Source organism: Pagrus major, chromosome 11 (genome assembly GCF_040436345.1).
Source record: "Pagrus major chromosome 11, Pma_NU_1.0".
NCBI lineage: Eukaryota > Metazoa > Chordata > Actinopteri > Spariformes > Sparidae > Pagrus > Pagrus major.
The window spans coordinates 28,926,371-28,950,432 of record NC_133225.1 but is presented as its reverse complement, the minus strand read 5'-3'; the positions used below and the strand labels follow the sequence as shown (position 1 = coordinate 28,950,432).

The 24,062-nt window shown below is 42.3% G+C and overlaps 1 protein-coding gene across 1 annotated transcript in view; it reads right to left on the bottom strand.

Moving 5' to 3' along the window:
* Nucleotides 1-24,062, bottom strand: part of aspm (assembly factor for spindle microtubules) — a 25,967-nt gene extending 1,905 nt beyond the window's left edge. The window contains exons 1-23 of the mRNA XM_073476016.1: nt 23,683-24,062; nt 23,346-23,489; nt 20,278-21,802; nt 19,620-19,724; nt 19,349-19,450; nt 19,089-19,235; nt 18,700-18,939; nt 17,897-17,964; nt 17,641-17,782; nt 16,316-16,446; nt 14,663-14,838; nt 13,961-14,106; nt 12,922-13,007; nt 12,601-12,813; nt 10,894-11,098; nt 9,289-9,437; nt 8,840-8,968; nt 8,374-8,568; nt 3,152-7,993; nt 2,191-2,340; nt 1,863-2,054; nt 1,306-1,498; nt 654-808 (exon numbers count right to left, since the gene is read on the bottom strand). Of these exons, the coding sequence (XP_073332117.1) occupies nt 654-808; nt 1,306-1,498; nt 1,863-2,054; nt 2,191-2,340; nt 3,152-7,993; nt 8,374-8,568; nt 8,840-8,968; nt 9,289-9,437; nt 10,894-11,098; nt 12,601-12,813; nt 12,922-13,007; nt 13,961-14,106; nt 14,663-14,838; nt 16,316-16,446; nt 17,641-17,782; nt 17,897-17,964; nt 18,700-18,939; nt 19,089-19,235; nt 19,349-19,450; nt 19,620-19,724; nt 20,278-21,802; nt 23,346-23,489; nt 23,683-23,961 (9,714 nt within the window). The 5' untranslated portion in view covers nt 23,962-24,062. The remainder of the gene's footprint in view (nt 1-653; nt 809-1,305; nt 1,499-1,862; nt 2,055-2,190; nt 2,341-3,151; nt 7,994-8,373; nt 8,569-8,839; nt 8,969-9,288; nt 9,438-10,893; nt 11,099-12,600; nt 12,814-12,921; nt 13,008-13,960; nt 14,107-14,662; nt 14,839-16,315; nt 16,447-17,640; nt 17,783-17,896; nt 17,965-18,699; nt 18,940-19,088; nt 19,236-19,348; nt 19,451-19,619; nt 19,725-20,277; nt 21,803-23,345; nt 23,490-23,682) is intronic.

Here is a 24,062-nt window from a genome sequence, read left to right as displayed (position 1 = left end):
TATTTTGTTTAATCCCCCCAAAAAAATATATGTCAACTGTAAACACAACAAGTTAACAAAATGTCACTGCACACAGCCAAGATATACTGTAGCTCTGCACAAAATCCTCTAAAAACTGCTACTTGCTGTTTTGGATATTAAAGGCGCTCTATCTAAAATGTATTAAATCACTTTCTTGAAAAAGATTGAAACGTAACTGAAAAATGAGACCTTCCCCATCTCTTTCAGTTGCCTATAAAAAAAAAAAGCCTGTGGACGATTTGTTTGAGTCCTTCACAAAGGATGTGACTTTATGCACATTCCCTTAGATTTAAAAAAAATGTATTTTTAAAAATTCTGGAAGAGAGGGTTCTAGCAGAATCTGAGGTTGCAGAGATAAGGGATGATGTGACAATACCGGTGTTACCTTATACAGCATTTACATTTATTTGGGGGGAATACAATGTGCAAGCCATGCTTCAACCAGGCTGAGGTAGTTACAGTTACTGCAACTTGACCTGACGTTCAAGGACAGCAGAACAAACAATACCTTCCTGTTTTCAGGCGACAGGAAAAGCCCTCTACAAAGTCGACTAATCATTATATTTCCCACCATCTTCAAGTTTGACACCCTGAACATGACCGATGCATGATTTCTTTAAATGGTTTTGTACCTTGGAGAGGTTGAGGAGGATCTGGACGGAGAAGGTGATGACGTCCATGCAGGGGACGCTCCGGTTGCAGCAGCGGATGAGTGTAAAGATGACGTTGGTGGCTCCGCTCTCTACCAGCCGCTCACAGCACTCTGGGGACAGCCTGGTGGCGGTCTCTGCACGCGCACACACAGACACACACAGACACACACAGGTAAGAACAAAAGCAACACACGGGTTCTCCTGTTAGTGCTCAGGACAACCTGCACAACTGAAAAGGCAGAAAACATCTGAGATCATGCTCACACAAAAAGTAGTTTGGATTTTAGATTCCATACATCGGATTTTGGGGACACACAGAAACCACCTTTATATGTTATGAACTCTGTCTTATCTGGACAACGCAGGCATTTAGCTATAACAACACACAACCATAACCAGCAGAAGAAGAGGAACTTTTTCCCCCCACACCTGCTAAAAGTCTTGGCATTTCTCTTGTTCAACTCTATTATAGAAAGCAGAATGACGGTGGGTACAGGTCAGGGTCAAGTTTTCTTTCAGAGGTTCAGGGACTAAATAATCAACATCATTAGCTTTCCTGCTAAACTGTGTATGTAGCAGGGAGCTGTAGTTTTTTCATATGGGTGAATAACCAGAATTGGCAAAGCCTTACCAAGGTTTTTCAGGGCCTCTAGAATGTAGGAGAAGTGTTTATATCGAAGGAGGTAGTCCAGGGCAGATGACGTCTTGTTGCACAGTTTGTCCTCCTCCCGGACCTCAGCTGAGACTTTTCGTAAGCGGTGTCTCAACTTCAACACCTTGGGATTGTCATTCAGTCGGCGGGAGCGATGTCCTCTCCACAGAGCCTGGAGGAAGATGGTGTGGAGAAAAATTAAATAAATAAAAAAAAGCTCTAATGAGTTGCTAATCCCTGATGCATGAGATCACAGGATGATTACCATTTTATGAGAAAGTCAAAAAGTGTATACCATCAACGCCAATGAATGATTTTGTTCTAATAAATCATGGCAATGATAATATTCAAGCAACGGCAAAATGAAAATAAATACACAGAATCATTTACACTGAAAGAACAACAGGAAGGAATCTCCTAATGGTCAATACGAACAGAAGGAATTGTTTAAAACCTGACTATCTTTTTTTCTTTTTTTTAAGCACACTTAGAAATTTTTCTTTGATCTGTCTCAAATTCATCAGTAAATCTAGTACCTGAGCTTTGACAATGCCCTTTTGAACCCTCTCCTGGCGCCTGCGAAGGAGGAATTCCCGGACGGTCTGCTGGATGACAGTTGCAGCCCTGTGACGACGGGCTAACCAGCGCTTGCCCGCTCTCTGGGCTATAACCACCTTCCTCCTGTCCTCCAGATACCGTCTCCTCTGCTGCCTCGCTCTCACCCATCGCTAAGATAAAAAAGAGGAATCATTTTAAGAAATGTTGTGCTCATCACTGATTGATTTAAAATAAATGCATTAGATCAATAAAGTGCTTTTCAGTGACAGATTTTGTTTTGAAAAATGGCACTGTGGGACACTGTACCTGTATAGAGATGACAGAATGGATCTGTCTTTTGGCCGACTCCAAAGCCCAGTGGGCTCTTAGCGCTCTTTGGATCTTTATGGCACTGAGATGGTGGAAGACTGCTGACGTAAAACGGAGCCTTCGCTCTGATTTGGCTTCCTCTAATACCTGAAACACAAAAGCATGCAAAGGATAATGAGCTTTGTTGTTCAGCAGTTTTTAGCCTGTTTACTTCCATATTTTTTTTGTTTCTTCGTAAACAGACATGAAGTCTGCTGCGATGGATCACCATACACAAATTTCAAGTTTCTAAAAAGGTTGGTGGATACTAACCAAAAGCTGTCTGGTAGGCAGGAAAAAACATTCAGCGAGTATGAGCTTTAAAGGTGTAATTTGTAAAATATGGTCAGAATTCAAAAGGTAGCTCCAAAAACATAGGGGGCAGCATATCACCAGAATAACCGGCAACTGTTCTTTGCTTGCAATCCTTTGCTGTACCTAACAACCATCAGTTAATTAGCGAGTTGCAGCAGTGAGCAGTGGAGCCAGTGACCCTATTAGTTGACTGGAGTTTGCAGCCTCAGATGGGGGTGGAATCATCGCGGTTAAAGGGCTCAGCTTAACACGGCTGGACACCTGGGACTGAACACAGCTTCCGAGACCAACAAATGCCAGTCTGACGGCAGGAAGTACAGAGGCGATTTAACGCTTCTCTGATCAAGACTATGACTGAGGACGAAAAGACACAGCAGGCGGGGACAGGAGAGAGGTGAAACGGCAGAGACGTGAGAGAGTCGGGTATCATTAGAAGGCTAAAACAGCGTGTAGAGCCAGAATATTTTCACATCTTACTCAGTGAATTGTGCATTTTTCAAAACTCTTGGTTCTTACATTATGTTGTTAATGAATGTTTTAGGCAAAAATTCTGAACACATCTTACAAATAGTCCCTTTAATTAAATTGCCATTTAAAGCATTACCTGTCGTCTTGCAATCCAGGCTCGGCAGTGCCTCTGAAGTATGACAGCCGCTTGCCTCATCTGGGTGTAGTTGTTCCTCTCCAACCTGCTCAGCTGCACTGCCCGAACCCTCCGCTGAAGTTTCACGGCTGCCTCCCTCTTTCTTTGGAAGACACGCCTATGCACTGAGCATCTCCAGCGCGACTGGATCACAATGACAGCTCGATTTTGTCGGCTAATGTCCCTCCTGACACACCAGCCTCTAAGTGCTGCCTGAAGGAAGACGGTGGATTTTTTCATTTTCAGGAACCTTTCTCTGTCTCGTCTCTGAAGTACACAAGAGCGATAGTATCTCTGGATAATAATGGCAGACAGACGCATGGCGTGGAATTTGACTTCCTCTCTGTGCCCTCTGAATGCAGACTGGATCACAGTGGCAGCCTGCTGTCGACGAGCAACCTCTCTCCTGACCTGCTGGCCTCTGTATGCTGCCTGAATCATGATGGCTGCGCTGCGCATTTCCAGGTATTGTGTTCTTTGGGCTTTGGCTGCTACATTAGCACGATACTTTTGCTGAATGGTAAGGATGGATGATTTCAATTTCAGATACTGCTTGCGTTCAGAGTAGGCTCTGTAAGCTCTCTGGATAACACTGGCAGCCTGATGCCTTTGTTTGATGATTCTTCTGGATTTCATTCCACGAAATGCAGCTTGTAGATTAATGACAGCTTTCCTAACCTCTTTATATTGTTGTTTTTCAACATTTCTCTGTCTCTGAGCTCTAAACCTCCGCTGTAAGACACATGCTGCCCAGTGTTGTCTCCTGAAGGCTGATTGTTGTTTATGCCTCTTGAAGTTTGCTTGTATGACAGTAGCTGCCCTGTGCATTTTGCCGATGTTGGTCCGCACACGATGACCTCTGAAAGCTGCCTGAAGAACGATGGCAGAAAGTCTCACTTTCAGGAACTTCTCCCTTTCTTGTCTCTGAAGGAGACACGCCCGATAGTATCTCTGGATGATGATGGCAGACAGACGCATGGCCTGGAATTTGACTTCCTCTCTGTGCCCTCTGAATGCAGACTGGATCACTGTGGCAGCTTGATGCCAACCAGCAACTTCCTTTCTGACCTGCTTCCCTCTGTATGCTGCCTGAAGGATGACTGCGGCTCTGCGCAGTTTTTGGTATTCTTGCATTTGTTCCTTTGCTACTACAGTGGCCCGATATCTCCGCTGAATGGTGAGGATGGAGGATTTCAAGGTAAGATACTGTTTGCGCTCACAGTGTGTTCTGTAAGCTCTCTGGATAACACTGGCAGCCTGCTGACTTTGTTTGATGATTCTTCTGAATTTCATTCCACGATATGCAGCCTGTAACACAACAGTGGCTTTTCTGCACTGTTGGTAATGTTTTATCTCAACATTTCTCTGTCTCTGAGCTCTAAACCTCTGCTGTAAGACACATGCTGCCCAGTGTTGTCTCCTGAAGGCTGACTGTTGTTTATGCTTCTTGAAGTTTGCTTGTATGACAGTAGCTGCCCTGTGCATCTTTGCAAGGTTGGTCCGCACACGATGACCTCTGAAAGCTGCCTGAAGAATGATGGCACAATGTCTCACTTTCAGGAACTTCTCCCTTTCTTGTCTCTGAAGGAGACACGCCCGATAGTATCTCTGGATGATGATGGCAGACAGACGTATGGCTTGATATTTGACTTCCTCTCTGTGCCTTCTAAATGCAGACTGGATCACTGTGGCAGCTTGATGCCAACCAGCAACTTCCTTTCTGACCTGCTGCCCTCTGTATGCTGCCTGAAGGACAATAGCAGAGTGCCTCATTTTAAGGAAGTTTTCTCTGTCTCTTCTTTGTAGCACACAGGCCCGATAGCTCCTCTGAATGATGATGGCAGACAGACGTATGGCTTGATATTTGACTTCCTCTCTGTGCCCTCTGAATGCAGACTGGATCACTGTGGCAGCTTGATGCCAACCAGCAACTTCCTTTCTGACCTGCTTCCCTCTGTAGGCTGCCTGAAGGATGACTGCGGCTCTGCGCAGTTTTTGGTATTCTTGCATTTGTTCCTTTGCTACTACAGTGGCCCGATACCTCCGCTGAATGGTGAGGATGGAGGATTTCAGGGTAAGATACTGTTTGCGCTCACAGTGTGTTCTGTAAGCTCTCTGGATAACATTGGCAGCCTGCTGACTTTGTTTGATGGTTCTTCTGAATTTCATTCCACGATATGCAGCCTGTAACACAACAGCAGCTTTTCTGCACTGTTGGTAATGTTTTATCTCAACATTTCTCTGTCTCTGAGCTCTAAACCTCTGCTGTAAGACACATGCTGCCCAGTGTTGTCTCCTGAAGGCTGATTGTTGTTTATGCCTCTTGAAGTTTGCTTGAATGACAGTTGCTGCCCTGTGCATTTTGGCAATGTTGGTCCGCACACAATGACCTCTGAAAGCTGCCTGAAGAACGATGGCAGAAAGTCTCGTTTTCAGGAACTTCTCCCTTTCTTGTCTCTGAAGAACACAAGAGCGGTAGTATCTCTGGATGATGATGGCAGACAGACGCATGGCCTGGAATTTGACTTCCTCTCTGTGCCCTCTGAATGCAGACTGGATCACTGTGGCAGCTTGATGCCAACCAGCAACTTCCTTTCTGACCTGCTGCCCTCTGTAGGCTGCCTGAAGGATGACTGCGGCTCTGCGCAGTTTTTGGTATTCTTGCATTTGTTGCTTTGCTACTACAGTGGCCCGATATCTCCGCTGAATGGTGAGGATGGAGGATTTTATGGTGAGATACTGTTTGCGCTCACAGTGTGTTCTGTAAGCTCTCTGGATAAGACTGGCAGCCTGCTGACTTTGTTTGAGGATTCTTCTGGATTTCATTCCACGATATGCAGCTTGTAAGACAACAGCAGCATTCTTCTTGGCACTCAGGGCATGCATCTCCTCTCTCATTTCCTTGTTAGCTCTGTAACATGTTTGCAATACATTGGCAGCCCAATTCAGCTTCTTGTAGTAGGTTCTCTGCTGGTACATTCGGAAGTGAGCCTGAATTGTTACAGCTGCTGCATGTTGGATACGCAACTGTTTTCTGACCTCATATCCTCTGTAGGCTGCCTGCAGAATAATGACTGCCCTGCGCTTTGACAGGTAGTCCAAGCGGTCTTTTCTTGCCAGGAAGACTTGTCTGTACCTCTGCTGACAAACCAAAGCTGCTGCCTTGATAGCTAGGAAATCTTTCCTTTCATGAAAGGTGAGAAACTTTCTCTGAATGATTGTGGCAGCTTGGTGCATCTCTGCGATCTTCTTCCTGGCCCTGTGGCCACGATATGATGCCTGGATATAAACAGCTGCAGATTTCATTGTTCTGTACCGCTGCATCTGTTGATCCCTGAGCATTTTGGCCCTGTAGCGCTCCTGAATAATGATGGCCGCACACTTGGTGGCAAGATAAGCCACACGTATTCTGTGCATCCTGAATTGAGCTTGGATTGCTCTGGCAGCACTGTGCCTCTTCTTTAGGTCTTCTCTCACTCTAAATCCTCGGTAGACAGCTTGTATCTGTATGGCAGCCTGCTTTAGCCCTCTGTATTCATTTTGCTGTGCCCTGCAGACCACAAGAGCTCTGTATCGGCTTTGGATAACAATCACAGCACTTTGTAGGAGAAAATATCTTTTCCTACATAAAAACATCCTAACTGTAGACTGGATGACAGTTGCTGCCCAGTGTTTTTTCTTCAGCTCTGTCCTAACCCTCATGCCTCTGAATCCAGCTTGGAGAGTAACACAGGCTTTTCTCATGTGCAGGTATGTTCTCCTCATCTCCTTTCCAATCACATAAGATCTGTAGTGATGCTGTATGACTATAGCAGCCGCCTTCTTTAACCTGTACTCTGTTTGCGCTTTGTGCCGGCGGTAGTAAGCCTGTATCAGTGCTGCACACTGATGCCACTTCTCTATCCTCTTCCTGTCAGCTCTGCCTCTCCAGTTAGCTTGTATAATGAGTGCAGCATTCCTAAGAGCATCGTAATCCTTCTTTGTCTTACGAGCCAAAATCGTGGCTCTGTGCTTGTGCTGAATCACAGCTGCTGCTTTTCTCAAGAGAAGGTAGCGCCTCTGGGCAGCACACTTCCTAAATGCTGCCTGGATCACTGTGGCTGCCTTGTGCTGTTTCTCCAGGGATTTCCGAGCCACTTTTCCACGATAAGCTGCCTGTATGGTAATGGCAGCACATCTTGTCCTCACAAACATTTGCCTTTCCACGTCTCTTTCCAGAGATGCCCTAAACCAGCGCTGGATTATGACAGCAGCACATCTCATCTTTTCCACCTGTTTTCTGACAGCATGCCCTCTGAAGGCACTCTGAATGGCAACAGCTGAGTGATTCTGAAGCTTCAACATCTGAAAGCAGCGCCTCTGTGCGTGACCTCTGTACTGGGCTTGAATGAGCACAGCACTTGTTTTGATTATTCTGTATTGATGTAGGCACCTCTGCATTCTATACCAAGACTGAATCCTTAAAGCAGCCGCAGTTTTTTCAGCCATTTTTACCTCATACCATTTCCTAAATGCAGCTTGTATCACTTTGGCAGCACTGTTTTCCTTTATTGTTTTCTGGGTTTTCCATCTTCTGAACCCTCTTTGTATTTTCACCACTGCAGCTCTAAGTGAGAGGTAATGCTCCCTATCTCTTCTTACAAGAACCCTGGCTCGCAAGTGCCTCTGAATGACGGTTGCCGCCCAGTAGATTCTTCCATAGGCAGAGGCCGCCCTCCTCATTCGCCATTGTGCTTGGACTACAATGGCGTAGTATCTGAGGCGTTGGTAAGCTCTCATGCTCGAAAACATCCTCCATTGAGCCTGTGAGGACAAGATAAGAACCATCTATTCAAAGACCAATTACACAAGAGGGTTACAAAATGGCCAGACATTGAAATTGTCGACAAAGAAAAAAAAAAAAAAACACATCTTGATGACACATGTTGTAAATTCAGGACCAACATCAGTGTCTCTCTTTTACAATTAAGATCACTGTCTGAGGTAGGTGAAACTAAATCAGATCAACAAGTCAGAACCATCAACGATGAGGATGATGAAACTTTAAACTCTTATGTCTACTGTTGCTTCTGTTATGTGATATTTTTCATTTAGCATCAATTCTAGATAGTTACTCAAAAACTTTGTCATTGATGTTTTTGTTAACAGCCCATTTCATCCTTACATATGTAACAAACACCTACCTGGATGAGAGTTGCCGCTTCATGCTGCAGAGCCCTAAGTTGAGCCGCTTTTTTCAGCCTCAGCCTGTTGCGGGCTGCGTAACCCCTCCAGACTGACTGGATGATAACGGCAGCATGATTCTGTCTCTTAGCTCTGCGCTTCTGGAGAAAACTCCTCACAAGTGACTGGATTTTCGCAGCAGCCATGTTCCTTTCCTGTATCCAAAAAAACCCCCCATAAATTAAAGCAACAGGGAGAACTTGGTCAGCAAAGAAAACTAACAATGAAACCCAATAAAAGAGAAAAAAACAAAAAAATGAAAGAAGAGCACAAAACACTGACACAGAACCAAAACTGCAGTTGCAGATTATTATTTTTATTTTTTTTAAGTCGCTGTACACTGTGACACCAATTAATTTTGGATTAATCTAATAGATCGGATCCATAAAACCATCCCTTTGCAGTTGTACCTAACATTGAACCAACCTTGTAGAGCTGTAGATCTTTCTTTAATCTGTATTTCCTCCAGGCGCCCTGTATGACCCGAGCTGCTCTGGTTTCATTTCGCAGGTCCAGAAGACGAACACACAGGAAGGACAGGTACGACATCACAACCTGTAAATAAACAGATGTGGATGAGGGAAGAGGTTCAGCATTTCTCTCTGGTCTTGACACTTGTTGGGGAGTTGTGTTTATTTTTTAATCATTCATTCATCATCAAAAATCCCCCAAAATATTAAGTGAACATTTTTTAATTTAGTTGAAAAGACAGATACAAAAAATGTTACTGGGTCGGGTCTCAGATTTGACTTTACCATGAACAGTGAATTTTTCAAATTACAAAAACAAAGGGAGCTGTTAAATCCATAACCAACTTGACCTCTTGGATGAATTGCTGCTGAGGGTAAAGAAAACACCTCCATGTCTGGTCTCACCTTCTCATTGGGGATGGTGTTGGACATGTCGGCCGGGTTGATCATGGCAGGAACTCCGCCCAGGAAAGACACAGCAGTGTTGACCAGCCTGAAGTTGTTCTTCTCATTCTCCAGTAGCACTTTAAATTCCACTGATGGAGAATCTGGGCCTGTTCACAAAAATAAGACAGATACCATCATCACAAGCCAGTTACAGTCTCTTCATAATCTCTTTTAAAAAGGTGTCATTTGGAAGAAGTGGCCAGAAGGTAGCTCGAAACTATAGGGGGCAGCATAACTCAGAACTGTTGCTCACTATACTCTTTGTTGTTGCCATCTTTGGCTGTAGCAACAACTAGCTGCCATTAGCCGTGGAGATAAGTAGCCCTATTAGCTAATGGCAGTCTGCTTGGATCGCAAGGCCAGTATGGAGGCGATTTACAGCAGCTCTGACCAGGGCTATGACTCCAGGGACGAGAAGACATGGCAGGCGGCAATAGAAGAGGCATGAAGTGGCAGAGGAGCAAGAGTTGGGGGCAATTGAGCTCGTCTTAGTTCAGTTAAAAGAGAGAGGCTGAAGTTCAGGCAGTGTACGGTTGTATTTTTTTGTTTAGTAAGATAAATGGGTGTAAAAAATAATTCCTTTCTGTCAGTTTTTTTTGTTTGTTTTTTAACTTTGACTAAGTAGCAAACTCACTGCTGCATAAATCTCCCAGTCGAAACTCAGGGTCACCTCTTGTGGTACAAAGTGGTATTACGAGACAGGACAGGCTGTGGCTAGCTATTTAGCATGCTAACTTCAGTAGACATCTCTGCAAAACATTACATAGCCGTTGTTCCTCCACTCTGTTGCTAATGTAAGTTTTTTTTGTTTGTTTTTTAACTTTGACTTAGTAGCAAACTCACTGCTGCATAAATCTCCCAGTCGAAACTCAGGGTCACCTCTTGTGGTACAAAGTGGTATTACGAGACAGGACAGGCTGTGGCTAGCTATTTAGCATGCTAACTTCAGTAGACATCTCTGCAAAACATTACATAGCCGTTGTTCCTCCACTCTGTTGCTAATGTAAGTTTTTTTTTTTTTAACGTTTTAAACAAAATCTGGCCATATCTTACAAGTTGTACACGCAAGTTTACAAACATACATTTGGCTTCACACGCTGCCAATCACTTTCTGCCAAAAACTTCTGTCACTATAATAAAAAAAAAAATCTCGAAAAAACAGGTAGATAGGATGTTGAGTTAATTGTTTTTAACATTTCGATGAATTTTCAGTTATGTCAATGTACTTGAATAACTTCTAAGACTCTCCTCTTTAATGTTTGTTTCCGATAGACAGTCTAGATTTCACAACTGATGGGTTTACTGTGGATAAAGCCAGCTGAAAATCCCCAGCTAATGCGATGATTGTATGTTGGACAAATATTCTGGTTTATTCCTGCATCAGCATTCATAAATTTCACTGAATTCCTCATTTTCCTCTAAATGCCTCAGACGTCTTTATAAAGTTCCTTGTATTCCACACTCTAATGCACCACAAACGTCTTTGTGATGAATAAAACATTCACTAGGACATTTTTTTAAAAAGTGCATCCAAACAGACAAGTGCACAGAGCCAATGAGTACCATTCAGGCCTGTTGGCCAGGAGTCAAAGGAGTTGTCAGAGTCGCTGGCTGAGCAGTTGAGCTCCAGGCGGCCCCTCGGTGAGCACTCGACAGTCTGAGTGGTGCCATGACTGACAGCCTCCTCTGGCAGGAGACTGGGGTGGTAGTGGTGGATAAGGTAGCAGAGGACACGGCCATCGGAGAACGCCACGGTGAAGTTCTCCACCTGCAGACAGACAACACACTTCAGTTACAGTTTTTTTTTAAACTTGTGGGGACTTTTGAAAAGTGACAGTGATTCAGGGCTATAAAAATAAGCACCACCATAGTGAAACTATTGTTTGTTGTGCTTTGTTGATATAGACGCCAAAGGTTAAACTGTGTTGATGTTTGGTCTCGTGTCTCATGAGTTAATTAATGTTGATTGCAAACTGGACGACTTGTTGTGAGTGACTACATGATTTGACAAAGGCTGATGTTTAGTTTGAGGGACATTTTTGGTTCACCAACCTCAATACAAGTTATGCCATTAGATTTGGTACAGACATTTATTTTCCCCACAGGATGAATCCTAATGACCAGGGCTGCAACCAACAATTACTTTCATTGTCGATTAATCTGTTGTTCATTTTCTTGATTAAAAGCACAGTATGTCATTTCTGTAAGTGTGAAAGTAGTGTGCCGATGAAAATCTATCTAGTTGACTGTTCATGGACATGGTAATGTTTTAAAGATGTATTCACCTTATGTTCAGTTACATTCACACACTTCCTTCCTCACTCTCTAACTCTCTCCCTGAAGTTATAGTGGCAGTTTGAATAAAATTACAGATTTCTCCTGGTTCCAGCATTGATGGAAACATTTGGGCTACTGCATTACTCAACTGAACAAAATATATAACAAAGGTCTAGTTGTATTTAGACATTTAAATGCAGAAATGATAGATATTATATCAGAAAATGGTGTTGACAACCAATCGATTAATCATTGCAGCTCTAATAATGACTTTGATGACTGATAAATTGTAGTTTTGAATGAAAAGTCGACTTTCTTTTAATGGTTAATAAAATCTGGTTCACGCAATCATGTTCCACCCACAGTCCAGGGAAATTTGGCTGCCTATATGCATTTGACATGTCAAGACAATGTGAACACGGTGGAGTGTACGTTTCCAATATCAGTGATGTTTTGTTTAGCAACCTGGCATGAAGTTTATTTTTCCTCTTTTTCAGATCACCCCACCAAAGGCTACAACAATTATACATCATAGATACATTTTCCCCTTTTCAAGGATGTATTAGAGTAAAGTGCTGTAATTATCTGAGCTTACCAGACCGTTCTACTTGTTCCAATATTTGCCTTTATCCACTTAGTCATTATATCAACATTACTGATGCCTATTCATGAAAAATATCATTTTTAATAAGTACAAATAGTCATCCTTACAATATTGTTCCAATATTGATAGAGGTAACCGTTTAAAAATATTGTGACATTTGGTTTTGTCATCCAGTATGAGCATTTATGAAGTGATTTTGAGGAGATTTCTAAAAATCGATGTATATATCGCCCAGCGCTGATTCATCAAATGACAAAGTACAGAAGGTGAACGAATTAACGACGCATACCTACCTAAAAAGACTAAATAAAACCCTAATCAATACAATCACTTCAACTCCAAACATCAAAAGCATTTTCCCTGTAGGCTCAAATCATTTTCAAACTCACCTTCAGATTGTAGAAGTCACACACAGCTCGGACCCAGTCCAGCAGCAGGGTAATCTTAGTGCTGCTGTGTTCATATGGCACCCTGGTCTTTGCAGGACTCTGCTGAAGGCCCCGATCTGCCCTCAGCGACGCCAGCCTCCGTTTGGTCTTCAAGGTTCTCTTCAGAAAGCCAATTTCCTCTCTCAGCTGATCCTCGTCCAAAATCACTTCCAACTAAACCAATTATTTGATAACAACACATCAATCAACAAATCTTTCCACAGTTTAATAAATGACGAGAATGTTCTGAACTACCAGTGACAGGCAAGTTGGGATACGCACATGAAAGGCAAAGATGATTTTCCACAAGAGGCTCAGGGTCTTCTCTCTGTGTCCATCCACAATGTCTCTGGAATCAATGACGGAGCCTGAAAATAAAGACACATTTAGTGATGCAGGATAAACACTGGCCAGATATTTGGGAATTTATGTTATCGGTTATGGAAAAATTATAGCCGATACATTTTATCAAAATTATGAAGCTGGATTTCTTTCATTGACATAACAAGTGCAGTATGTACACCTTCTGATAGAGTAGGTGGCAGTATGCTCTTCTGAAGTTAGTTTGCAGTGTGTCAAACACAGAGAGGACGAAGACAGGACTGAACGATGTGCAAAAACAACAACAAAAAAAAAAAAGACAGACATAGACGTTGTAATTGCGATATGTGTCACAATTTTAGGGGGAAATGTAACTTTTGCATTACATTCTTACCTGCTAACCACCAATAATAATTGATAAATTGACTTGTTAGTTAATAAAAGGTATTACCCGTTTAGATATTAAAACACTTAAGGCATTTCAAGATTTAAAAAAGCCAATTTAAAGCATCAGGTCTTGTTTTTGTGATCTATTTGTTAAATCAGGGAAAGCGATTGCATTGACATCTATGCGTTGAAACATCGAGACATAAAAGAAATCCTGGTTCGGCTTCATTCTGGCTTACTTAGTCACTCTGACACATGTTCACTGCACAGGCACAAACAATCATATTGTCACATGAAGTTCACACACATCCAACACAGCGTCATAAAGGGCAAAGCAATCAGTTATGTCGCTTTGCAGCCATTTGTGATCCAACACAAAAGGTGTGCAGTGAAAAGACAGGTGTTCATGCTCAAGTGAAGCGGCACAAAATTGCCACAGTGGTGAAAAATACAGCCCAGTATGAAAACACAATCAATATGTAACACTTCTGTGAAAGAAAACACTTCACAGAACATTCAAAAAATATGATCTCATTCTGTGAAGGGCAAACACTTTTTCAGGTTGAGCGTCACCTCGTTTTACTGTTAGTTCGGGGATAAAAATCATAATTACCGCGTTCATCCTTGAGGTCGACCCCTTTGCTTTTGAGCACTTGCAAAGCAATGTCAACATTGTGGACCTTTTGCAGGCGGCTGATGGCTGGCAGGCGGAGCTTGGCCGACAAACTCCATTCCTGGATGAGGAGCTCCATCACGCGCCTGGAAGCAAACCCCACATGAGAATCATATTTAAAAACATACATCTATAAAAGGTGATACAATAGCATCTTTCTTTGTTGCTGTAGCACTTACAAATACTCAAATTACAAATGACAGGGTTCAGACAGATTTTTAAGAGTAAAATCCACTTTTCTCCTCTAATTTCATCCATTGCAACTCCCTGTACACATGGCTCTCACATGTCTCAACTCATACAAAATGCAGCAGCGCATTGCACTGGAGAAGAGGTTTGCTCTGCAAGCATTTGCTGGATCCATTTACATGGTTACATTTTTCAACCTGTAATTCTGTACATCAAAGGAAGGAAAAACTTGAACAGACACAGTCACAAGATTGAACTCTGACCAGCAAGCAGCAGAGCTGTCAGAGGGAGCATCCTTCACTGAGAATCCCAGAAAGGAAATCCCCAGAGTGATGCTACTCCTAAACACTAAAGCTGCAGGGATTCTGCTGTGTGGCTGAGCCTAACCTCTGAGAAAAACGATCCCAGCGGAGGATCACAGCATCACATTGAAATTCATGACGTCTCACTCACACTAGACGAATGCCGCATTTCAAGTCAACTGCCAAATTCTTCACAGCGAAGTTGAACTCGTCCAGGGGCGTCTGCACGTGGGAGACGGGTAACCCGAGATAGCCAAGGTGCCGAGGGAGGATCCCCTCTCCGCTCAGGAAGTCCCTGGAGAAGGCCAGGAGCAGGTCTTTACTCGTCTGTAGAAAAAAAACAAAACAAGAAGAGCACAGTACAGAAGAGGTTAACACACCCCGAAAAGATGTAGATGTGGTTCAAACAGCCTGACCGAGACCTCTTGAAAAGGTGGTTCTGCTTCCGAGCAGACACTGGTGCAGTTTATTTGTGGTATGAAAGCAAACAGATCCACCACAGGATTTTTGGATATTAGTGATGTGATTTTAGCATCTGTGTGTATAAATAAGGGGTGTAATGCTACATGTATTCATCCTAAATCTGGTTGGTACGGAGGTCACAGTTCGGTGCACGCAGTCGTGCGACGAATACGTCTGACTGTCATTTGGGGGGCGGGATTATAACTGTTCTGATCCCGATCCAATCCAGTAAGTGGCGCTAATATGCCATGGCTAATTCACAAGAGACAGCGGAGCTCGAGGACCTGCCGGCTGCTTTCAAATCAGCTGTGTGAGAGCGTTTCAGAGAGCGCGTGGTGGATTAGACGAGGACGGTGTGTTGGTGATGTGCGTTAATACGTCAAACACGCCAACACATATTAGACGGCATCACTCAGGTGTGTCCATCACTGGAGCAAGGCAAAAATTAAATTAATAAATTAATAAATAAATAAATAAAACACAGCAACGTCCATGCTGTTTTCAGGGTAGGGTCGGCTCATTTAGCCTAAATCAGGGCTTAAAACATTTACTGTGACTTTCTAATAACTTAAATACATAAACTCTTTATAATCCATTCACTTGCTTTTGTTATCGTCTTTTAAAAAAGGCAATTTCTTTAAACTTAAACCATTTATTTGCTGAATTTTGCTTTGTTTTATCTTCTTTTTAAATGCAATTTTAAAAAAATATTATGTCTAGGTTGAATAAACTATAGCTGCACTATGATCAGTTGAAAATTAATGAAAAGAAACCTGGTCATAGCTTTTTTCTGCTTTACATTGTAATTATTGTTTAATAAAAATAAGTCTAACTCCTCCTAAACACAGCATGTGTTGTTGTCTTCACTTAAACAGCCACCACTGCTGATCACTTCTACTCAGGCAGAAATGTTCATGGATAAGGTAATGTTTTAAAGATTTATTCACATCATGTTAGTTGGCTTCCTTCCTCACTCTCCGACTCTCTCTCAGAAGTTGAAACACACCATTATCTTAAGTATAATTATGGCTATCTCTGGTTTGAACATTGTTCAAGGATCTTGATAAGTACACAACTCAACAAAATATATCACCAAGGTCTGGTCATTTTTAAACAATTTAATGCAGCAATGTTACATATTATATCTTTAATTTGGTAAAAAAAATAATGACATCCTGATAGATCTGAGACAAGAGATCAAAACTTTTTTTTTTAAATAGATGAAAGTGTGTGTTTATTTTGACATTCACCAAGTGTATGATTGTTATGGTTGTACTTGAGAGAGGGATTTAATATTTTAATGCATTTAATGATGACAGAGTCCTTGTACGTCTTCGCCTACCTTGAACTCTGCATCCAAGCAGAACAGACAGGGGTTGTGCTCGATCAGCCGGGACTCTTTGGCTTTGTCCAGGAAACACACCAGCAGGAGCAGCTTCTTCAGAGTAAAGCGAGACAGCGCCTCCTCGTGGCCTAACCAAGACAGGGTAAAGAGATGTTTAAACATCTGTTTTGTTATGGTATAGTATGATGTACAATGCAGTTAATTTTAATTTTCCAACTAAGGACCACAATAACCATCCTGTATAGATTGTGCTCATAACTTGCCAGTGGGATTCAAAGAATTCCAAACTAACAGAAAACCTGAAAAATGCTGACCATTATCTTCTGATCTACAGGAAAGGAGGATATTTGGGAGGTTAGAAACTTCACAGTATAGTCGAGAAGAGTCTCGGATAAAATTACCCAAATGAAAAGCTTTGATTTTTTTCTCAAAAAGGACCCAATGGTGACCTTAATCTCTTTTGCAAAATGTTGCAATGATTAGCTGATTAATCGATCAGTCAGTCAAAAGAAAATTAAATGGCAGCTACTTTGATGATTGATTAATGGTTAAATTATTTTTTTAGACAACAAATTATTTGGTTCCAGCTTCTTAAAGATGAAGATTTGCTGTGTTATATAATCATAAATTTTAACACTTTTGGATTTTGACTGCTGATGTAATGAAACAAGACGTTTGAACACGTCCTCTCAGGCGCTGGGAAATTGTGATCTTCATGCTTTTCTGACAGGATCCAAAAGAATAATGGCTAAACAAACAAAACATTATCAAATAATGACAATAATCTTAAACTGCAGCTTTAAATTTCAGACAATTCCAGACATACCATTAATGGAAGATCAGTATATCTGCAACCGATTGCACACACTGCATTCTGCCTTTAGTTGGCAAAACTTTTATCGTATATTTACAGACACACCGATCCACTGACTAATAAAGTATATGACTGACAGATTCCATACTCCCACTGTTGTTTTGTCCGCAGGAAATGAAAAGGTTTTGTTTACATCAGTGCAAAAAAGATGTCGAGTCATTTAATTAAAGTTCAGCTCCTACCCACATTGTTAAGTTTTAATTTGCATCGTAATGGTTTGTATTTCTGCCTGGTTATGATATGGTACAACAGGCTTATGTTTCTCAAATGGGAAATACAACCTGAGCTGATAACACGCTCAAATATCCCTTTATTAATTTGGATTCATATAAACTACATGCAGCTTCCAGGGAAAGTTTCCACCTCAGAATATTGCTGATTTTTGTTTTTGTTTTCAGCCCTGACAGTAACACCACAGACAACACAATAACCGATGCTCTTAAATTACCGTCTTTATAAAGGTGAGGCACTTTGGCGTGTCTGTACTCAGCGGCGATGTCTGGGTTCCAGAGCAGTCTCTGGAGGATGAACATAGCCAGTCCCACAGCGTCACTGTTGCTCTCCAGTGAGATCATCTCCCCGTAGATTGTCTGAGAATTAGAAACGTGTTTAGCAAGCACAGCATGGTTGGTGAGGAAGCTAACAACAATGTTTGAAAAGACAAATGTTAAAACACAGAAGAAAACACTGTTGTTTTAGAATACCTCAAGCCCAATCCGTAACCACAGCGGATTGTATGAAAGAAGCCAGTTGAGGACTTTTCGGCGCTCACCTAAAAGACGACAAAAAATACTGTTACTTTCAGGCTTATTCAGGGTACGAGAGGAATACCTACAGGGCTCCAGGCTAACTTTTTCCCCTAGTGTCCCGAAAAATGCTTGTAACCATCCTAAAAATCAAAATGTTGATTCTTTACCCTTTTTTTATATCATCTAACCCTACAAACTGTTTTTTTCCTTTCTATTTACTGTAAACAATTCATAGAATAGGCAAGCATCTTAATGGACTATGCAGACATTGTGTCAAACATGTGCCGATAGATTACAACAGGTATGACGAAGAAAGAAGGAAATTAATATCAAATGATGGAAAAGACAATTGGTTCACATTTGGTTTTAGCATCAGTCCCGAGTGATCCGATCACAAGTAGGCAGCTTCAAGTCCATCAGTTCACACCTGGTATTATATGCATCTTGAGTGACCTCTTGTGATCAGATCTCACTTCCCCACTCTATATGCAAATGTACACACATATCACTAGAACAAAAACCTATTTTTTCATCAAAATTGAGCGTTTTTTTAAGGGAGTCTGGTGACTTTCTCCACAGACGACAAAGAAGTAGCCTGTATTAATGATGGTGAACTGTATTTGTAATGTTTGACATGTTTACCATCGATAGGTTATATTCTTTGATACATTTGGTGTAAATGGTGAAATCAGTTGAAACTGTATTAAACAGAGCCCTGATCACCTCCATACAGATTCCATAACACAATGTTCATTTACCGATGTCCTTCCAAAGATGGCGGTCTTTTCGGACGAGCAGCCTCTTGGCCTCCACCTCCAGTTCGAGCCTCTGAATAGCCTTGACCATGGCATCAGATGTGAAGAGCTGGCAGGCAGAACGTCGGAGGCGATTTAGCTTCCGGCGGGCCGTGTAGGTGCTGAAAGACATTTCCTCTTTGGTGGGAGCTTTGGGCACACTGAACTTGTCGTCGCTGCCCATGACAATGGACACTGCATTCACTACACAAGAAACAAATTAAATGGGAATGTTTTAGACTTTTGCAGACTCATAAAAAGATACTGTAGCAGTTGTAATGTGTTCAGACTCAACAAATGATCTCCTGCCTCCTATTAATACAGAGCCTGCTGAACGTCTGAATGTCTGTTACCTTTAGCCACTTCCGTGTTCACTTTAAAGTCATCTGGGGTGAGGACGTAGTTGATCCACCATGTAAATCCCCGCTCCTGCTTCTCAATCCACCTCTCATCATAGAACATGTTCTTTGCAGCAAACGGCATCGGGTGTCTCGGTATGGCTGGAAGAAAAGAGCAGATGCACAAAATTAAATAAAATTTCAGGATAAACAAAAGCAAAATGCCTTTTCACACACCACAGAAGTTGGTTTGACAATAATCTGCCATCAGATACCTGTTTGCACTGGCTTAATAAAGGTCAGCTTTGACTGCGCTACAGCGACAATTCTTGCCGTCTTCATAGATGGAGCACCAGATGACTTAAGAGACTGGGCACCTGTGAACAATGGATAAAGAGTCATTTCAATTCTCACCATTAATTAGGCAAATTGGCAAAGATCTGATATAAGCAGCAGCTTATACATTTTACCCCTCATTCACCAACAAACCCAAACTACAAGTACAGCAATTAACTCTTACTTGAGCAATTATACATCATTTAATACCTCGAGAGGTGAGTTTGGAGCTCGACTGCTTTGCCTGGGCAGGAACCACAGACCGTGCAGGCTTTACAGATGATCTAGCCATGGAGCGCACCGAGCCTACCGAGCCTGGGGAGCAAAAGCATTAAAGTAAATACAGAGGGTCCAAACACAAGGCAGATATTTAACACAGTTTTGGACAATGATATTGAAGATTTCTCATTGAATTACCCACAACCATCAGTTTGGACATGCACACTCAGAAAACTACTTGCACCTTTAAACTGTACTTCTGCAGCCCAGTTTGAACTTGGCACAGGCCTAGTTAGGGTAAATAAAATTAAGTATTTTCCATGGCCTTAGCTTTTAAAATGCTCCAAACTCTTAACCTTTGTGTTGTGATGCTTAAAGTGATAGTTTGGGTCTTTTGATGAGGGGTTGTATGAGGTTACTATCCCTAGTCAGTGTATTTCTTGCAGTAGATGTGTCAGAAGAAATATCCATGGCCAATAAAAGAAAATAATCTACAGAGTAATGGTTGTTTTTGGCAAGTAAATGGACAATGTGAAACTCAACCCAGCAGAAACAACATCTGCTGTACTTTTTAAGTTCTCCTATAAAGCTACATGAAGTATTTCACATCTTCTTACATACAACATGAACATTCTTCCGATTGGCTCACCTGCTGCTCTCGTCTGTTGCCTCTGTGATGCACTTCTCCTCTCCTGGACTGTTCTTGAGGCCTCGGTTTTTCCAGCTACCACCCTGCTCCTTTTGACACGCTCTGTCTTCCCAGCTCCCTCAACCTTCACGTCACTTTTCAAAAACTCCTCACTCTTCCTCTTCTTGCTCTTCACCGCCATTTGAATAGGGAATGAGTCTTGTTGAGGGGACAGCGGTGCGGACACAGCCGGAGACAGCTCCCACACATTTGGTTCTGATGTGAGGCTGAGGCGAAGAGAAGATGAGCCCGCGGGTGATAGAGAGGTGAACGTAAAAGCGATGGGAGCAGCGCCTGCAGGAGGCGGGGGAGTGGCTGAGAAAGAGAAGCGACCCGAAGCCACAGATGGAAGGGAGGTGACAGGGAAGGTGATGGGTGTAGGTGAGCCGCTGAGTCGTGGAGCCGGGCTGGAGGAGATAAACTCCTGGGCTTGATGTCCGTCCCCGCACAGGGAGTTGGCAGCCTCAGAGTTTTGCCATCCCTTGGTTGCTGTGTCTGGGTCTATAACGGGAAGGATTGGAGTGCCCGGAGCAGACTCACACTGACTGTTGCCATCAGACAGCTCAAGTGTTTTATCTAAGAGCCTCCGCCTTGACTTCTTTATTTTCCTTCCACTCAAACATTTTGCCTCCACTGGTGCTTTGGTCTTGGTCACCGTGGCAGATGTAAAAGAGGCCTTTTTTACCCTCTCCATCGCCTTATCAGACTCTGAATCAACAACATTTTTGCTGACAAAGAAAGTAAGTCTGGGTAAGTCATTTTCCTCAGGTCCACAGCCATGATTCCCACTCTTGGATTCCAGTGAATCTGAAAAGCCACAGCTTGAACTAGTGTCTCCAGGACTGGTGGTAATGTGGGACAGATCAGAGTCAATGATGGCCAGTGCATCTTTCAAGGATAGAACTGGGGTTCCAGGTAACACACTGTCTGCACCATCGGCAACGGCTTCAGACTTTACAGCCGCAGAAAGTGGGCTATCTGACTGAATATGAGGCATGAGCTTTTTAAATCTCTCTGGTGTCCCGATGGGCGACAGCGTCCTGTTGAGCAGTTTGGTAAGATTCCCGTTTTCAGGTTTGTTCACCAAAGCATCTGGGCTACCAGACATGTTGCCAGAGTCCATCAGCTTTCCGGCGGGGACGAGTAGAACAAGAGGAGAATTCTTCTGAACATGATGGAGATTCTCCTGCTCCGACCAGGCCAGAGACAGTTTGCTCTGGGTGGAGCTCAAGTTCTTCTGCTCTTCTGATGTCCGGATAGAATCTTCAGTGGGACTGTGCTTGGTGAGGGACCTCTCTCTGACAGTTTTGCCCTCGTTGAGAGAAGCAAGCGGACTGCGAGGCTTTTCCCGTTTGTACTGCTGCTTTCGGGACACTTGGAAGGTTTTATTGGCTGCCATCTTCAGCGGTTGATCCGTTTTGTTTCTCCTGGGTGCAGTAACTCTTTCACCCTCCCTTTTGTTTTTGATTGTGTCCCATAAGCTTTTCTGTAAGAAAAAAGAAGAACATACAAGATATATTCCATGTCAAAATCACGATCTTAGATGTAGTTGTTAAGGTCCCTAATTATGCTTGAATGAGAACTGTGTGATCAAAGGTTTTCTAGAGAATTTAGGAAAATTTGTCCAAGTCTCAAGCAATTCCCAAAGTCATTTTACTTGAGCATGTCAAGTCACAGGTTGTGTCAAGTCAAGTGGAATCCTTATTTAAGGAAAGTCAAGATAGTTCTAGAGAGGCAAAGTCAAGCCCCTTCCAGTGGACTACCATGGGACCTTATCTCAGAAAAAATATGTATGCTAGTGAATTGTGCCGTGAATTACACATATAATGTTGCAGTTTGTCATAAAACTAAGGAAATATGAGATGAAAATAGGTAATAAAAGACACAACAGATGTGTAAGGGATGTCGTCTAGTTTAACGCTCAACAAAGCCCCTAACGATGATGATGATGTAGTTCACTGAGCGGTTTTACACAAAACTAAATATTTTACTATCTTTATGACAAACTGCGACTTTCTTGACTTGCAAAATTATCTTTTAAATTCACCATGTGGGATTTATAGAACAATTCAAACAGGACCAAATGTCCCATGGGGCACACCAGAACAGGCAGGACTTATAACTTATAATAGGAGAAATAACAAAGTATTAGTACAGACAGGTGTTATAATATTTTTAACCTGTTTGAAAAGCATGTCAAGAAATTGAAATTGTATTAGAATTAATGATATTCAGTGAAATTAATTAAACAAATAACTTCATTAAAGCGTATTTTGGTCTTAATTTTCTCTCACTCAGAAACACTTGTAATGTCAGTGTTGACCATTTTTTAAAATGTCCACATAATTAAACATAAAATGAATACAGACGAGTCATTGGAGTCTTCATGTCTCCAGTCAAGCCACAACTCTGTAACTTCCAAGTCGAGTCTCAAGTCATTTATTTTCAGTCGCGTTCACAAGTCATCATAACAGTGACTTGAGTCGACCAGAGAGTCCAAGGCAAAGTCTTAAACATCTCTTTTTGGCCGACAAATAGTCCAAAATCTTCTAATATTCAATTTGCTATAATGTTAAGACAAGAAAACGCAGCACCTTTTCTCACTGAGAAACAAGATAGTTTTTACATTTTTTACTTAAAATAACTACAACACTAAATTGATTATCAAACTAGTCGCAGACTATATTTTCGGTCAGTCAACTTGACTATTAAAAGGTGAAATATGTAGTTTTGTGGAAGAAATTGTAGTCAGAGAAGAAAGATCTTCATTGACTGATTTTGTTATGCCAAAACAAACTAAGGTCAATTTGTCTATATACTTTATTCAGTCCTGAAAACAGAGTTTGATTACTTAAAGGACAACACAATTTCATTCTGTTTTACTCTGTTTATATGTGGCGGACCCTGCCATCTTTTCTAGCTTCAAACAGTGTTCTGGGGACCTTATTTTCCTCTGAGAACAGCTTGTCTAGATCCATTTGAGTGCATTGAAGCTGTAACAGCTTCTGCATTAGGCTCAGAATATTCACCTTTTTCTTCTTCGGTGCTTCTGCTCTCCCCAGCATGACAGCCTGGTGCTTGAGGACTCCATTGGCATTGAAGATGATGAGCTCTCTAATTCCTCCTTCTTCTGTTGGAGTCCAGGTCACTGTTAGACTGAATGAACCCTCAGGCTGCAACACAAGGCACAAGACAAGACGTGGACCAAATGCAACAGGAGGACAAAACACAAACCATTAAGGGCATACTGATGTGTGTTTCAGCTTAATACTGCTCCTAAACATGACTACAGCTTCCACAGGCTCGGTGGGACGTGAACTGTGTCCATTTCAGCAGAGAAAAGCCGATAGCTAGGTGAGGACATACCTGAATAGTGAACGTGCCGTGGTCCACAGAAAAGCCTTTACTTGAGGGGATCTTTTCAACAGTAACCTCCGCGTCTGCGTCCTCTGTAGGGTTCTCAATTAGCAAAACAGCCGACTTGGAAGTTCCCAACTTCACTGTTCCAAATGTCATGAAAGGAGCCTTAGAGAACTGGATCAAACTCAACGTCGGAACATCATTCTCCTTGTTGTTGCCGTCGTCTCCCCTCACCGGACTAAAGTCCAGAAATCCTCTCCGTGTTGACGCTATCGTTTCCGACATCTTAATTTTTTTAAAAGAGCCGCAGTTTAACAGACGACATCACTTACATGTTATTTAAACGTTCAGTTATTCACCTCAGCTACTACTGCTGACTGCTCACT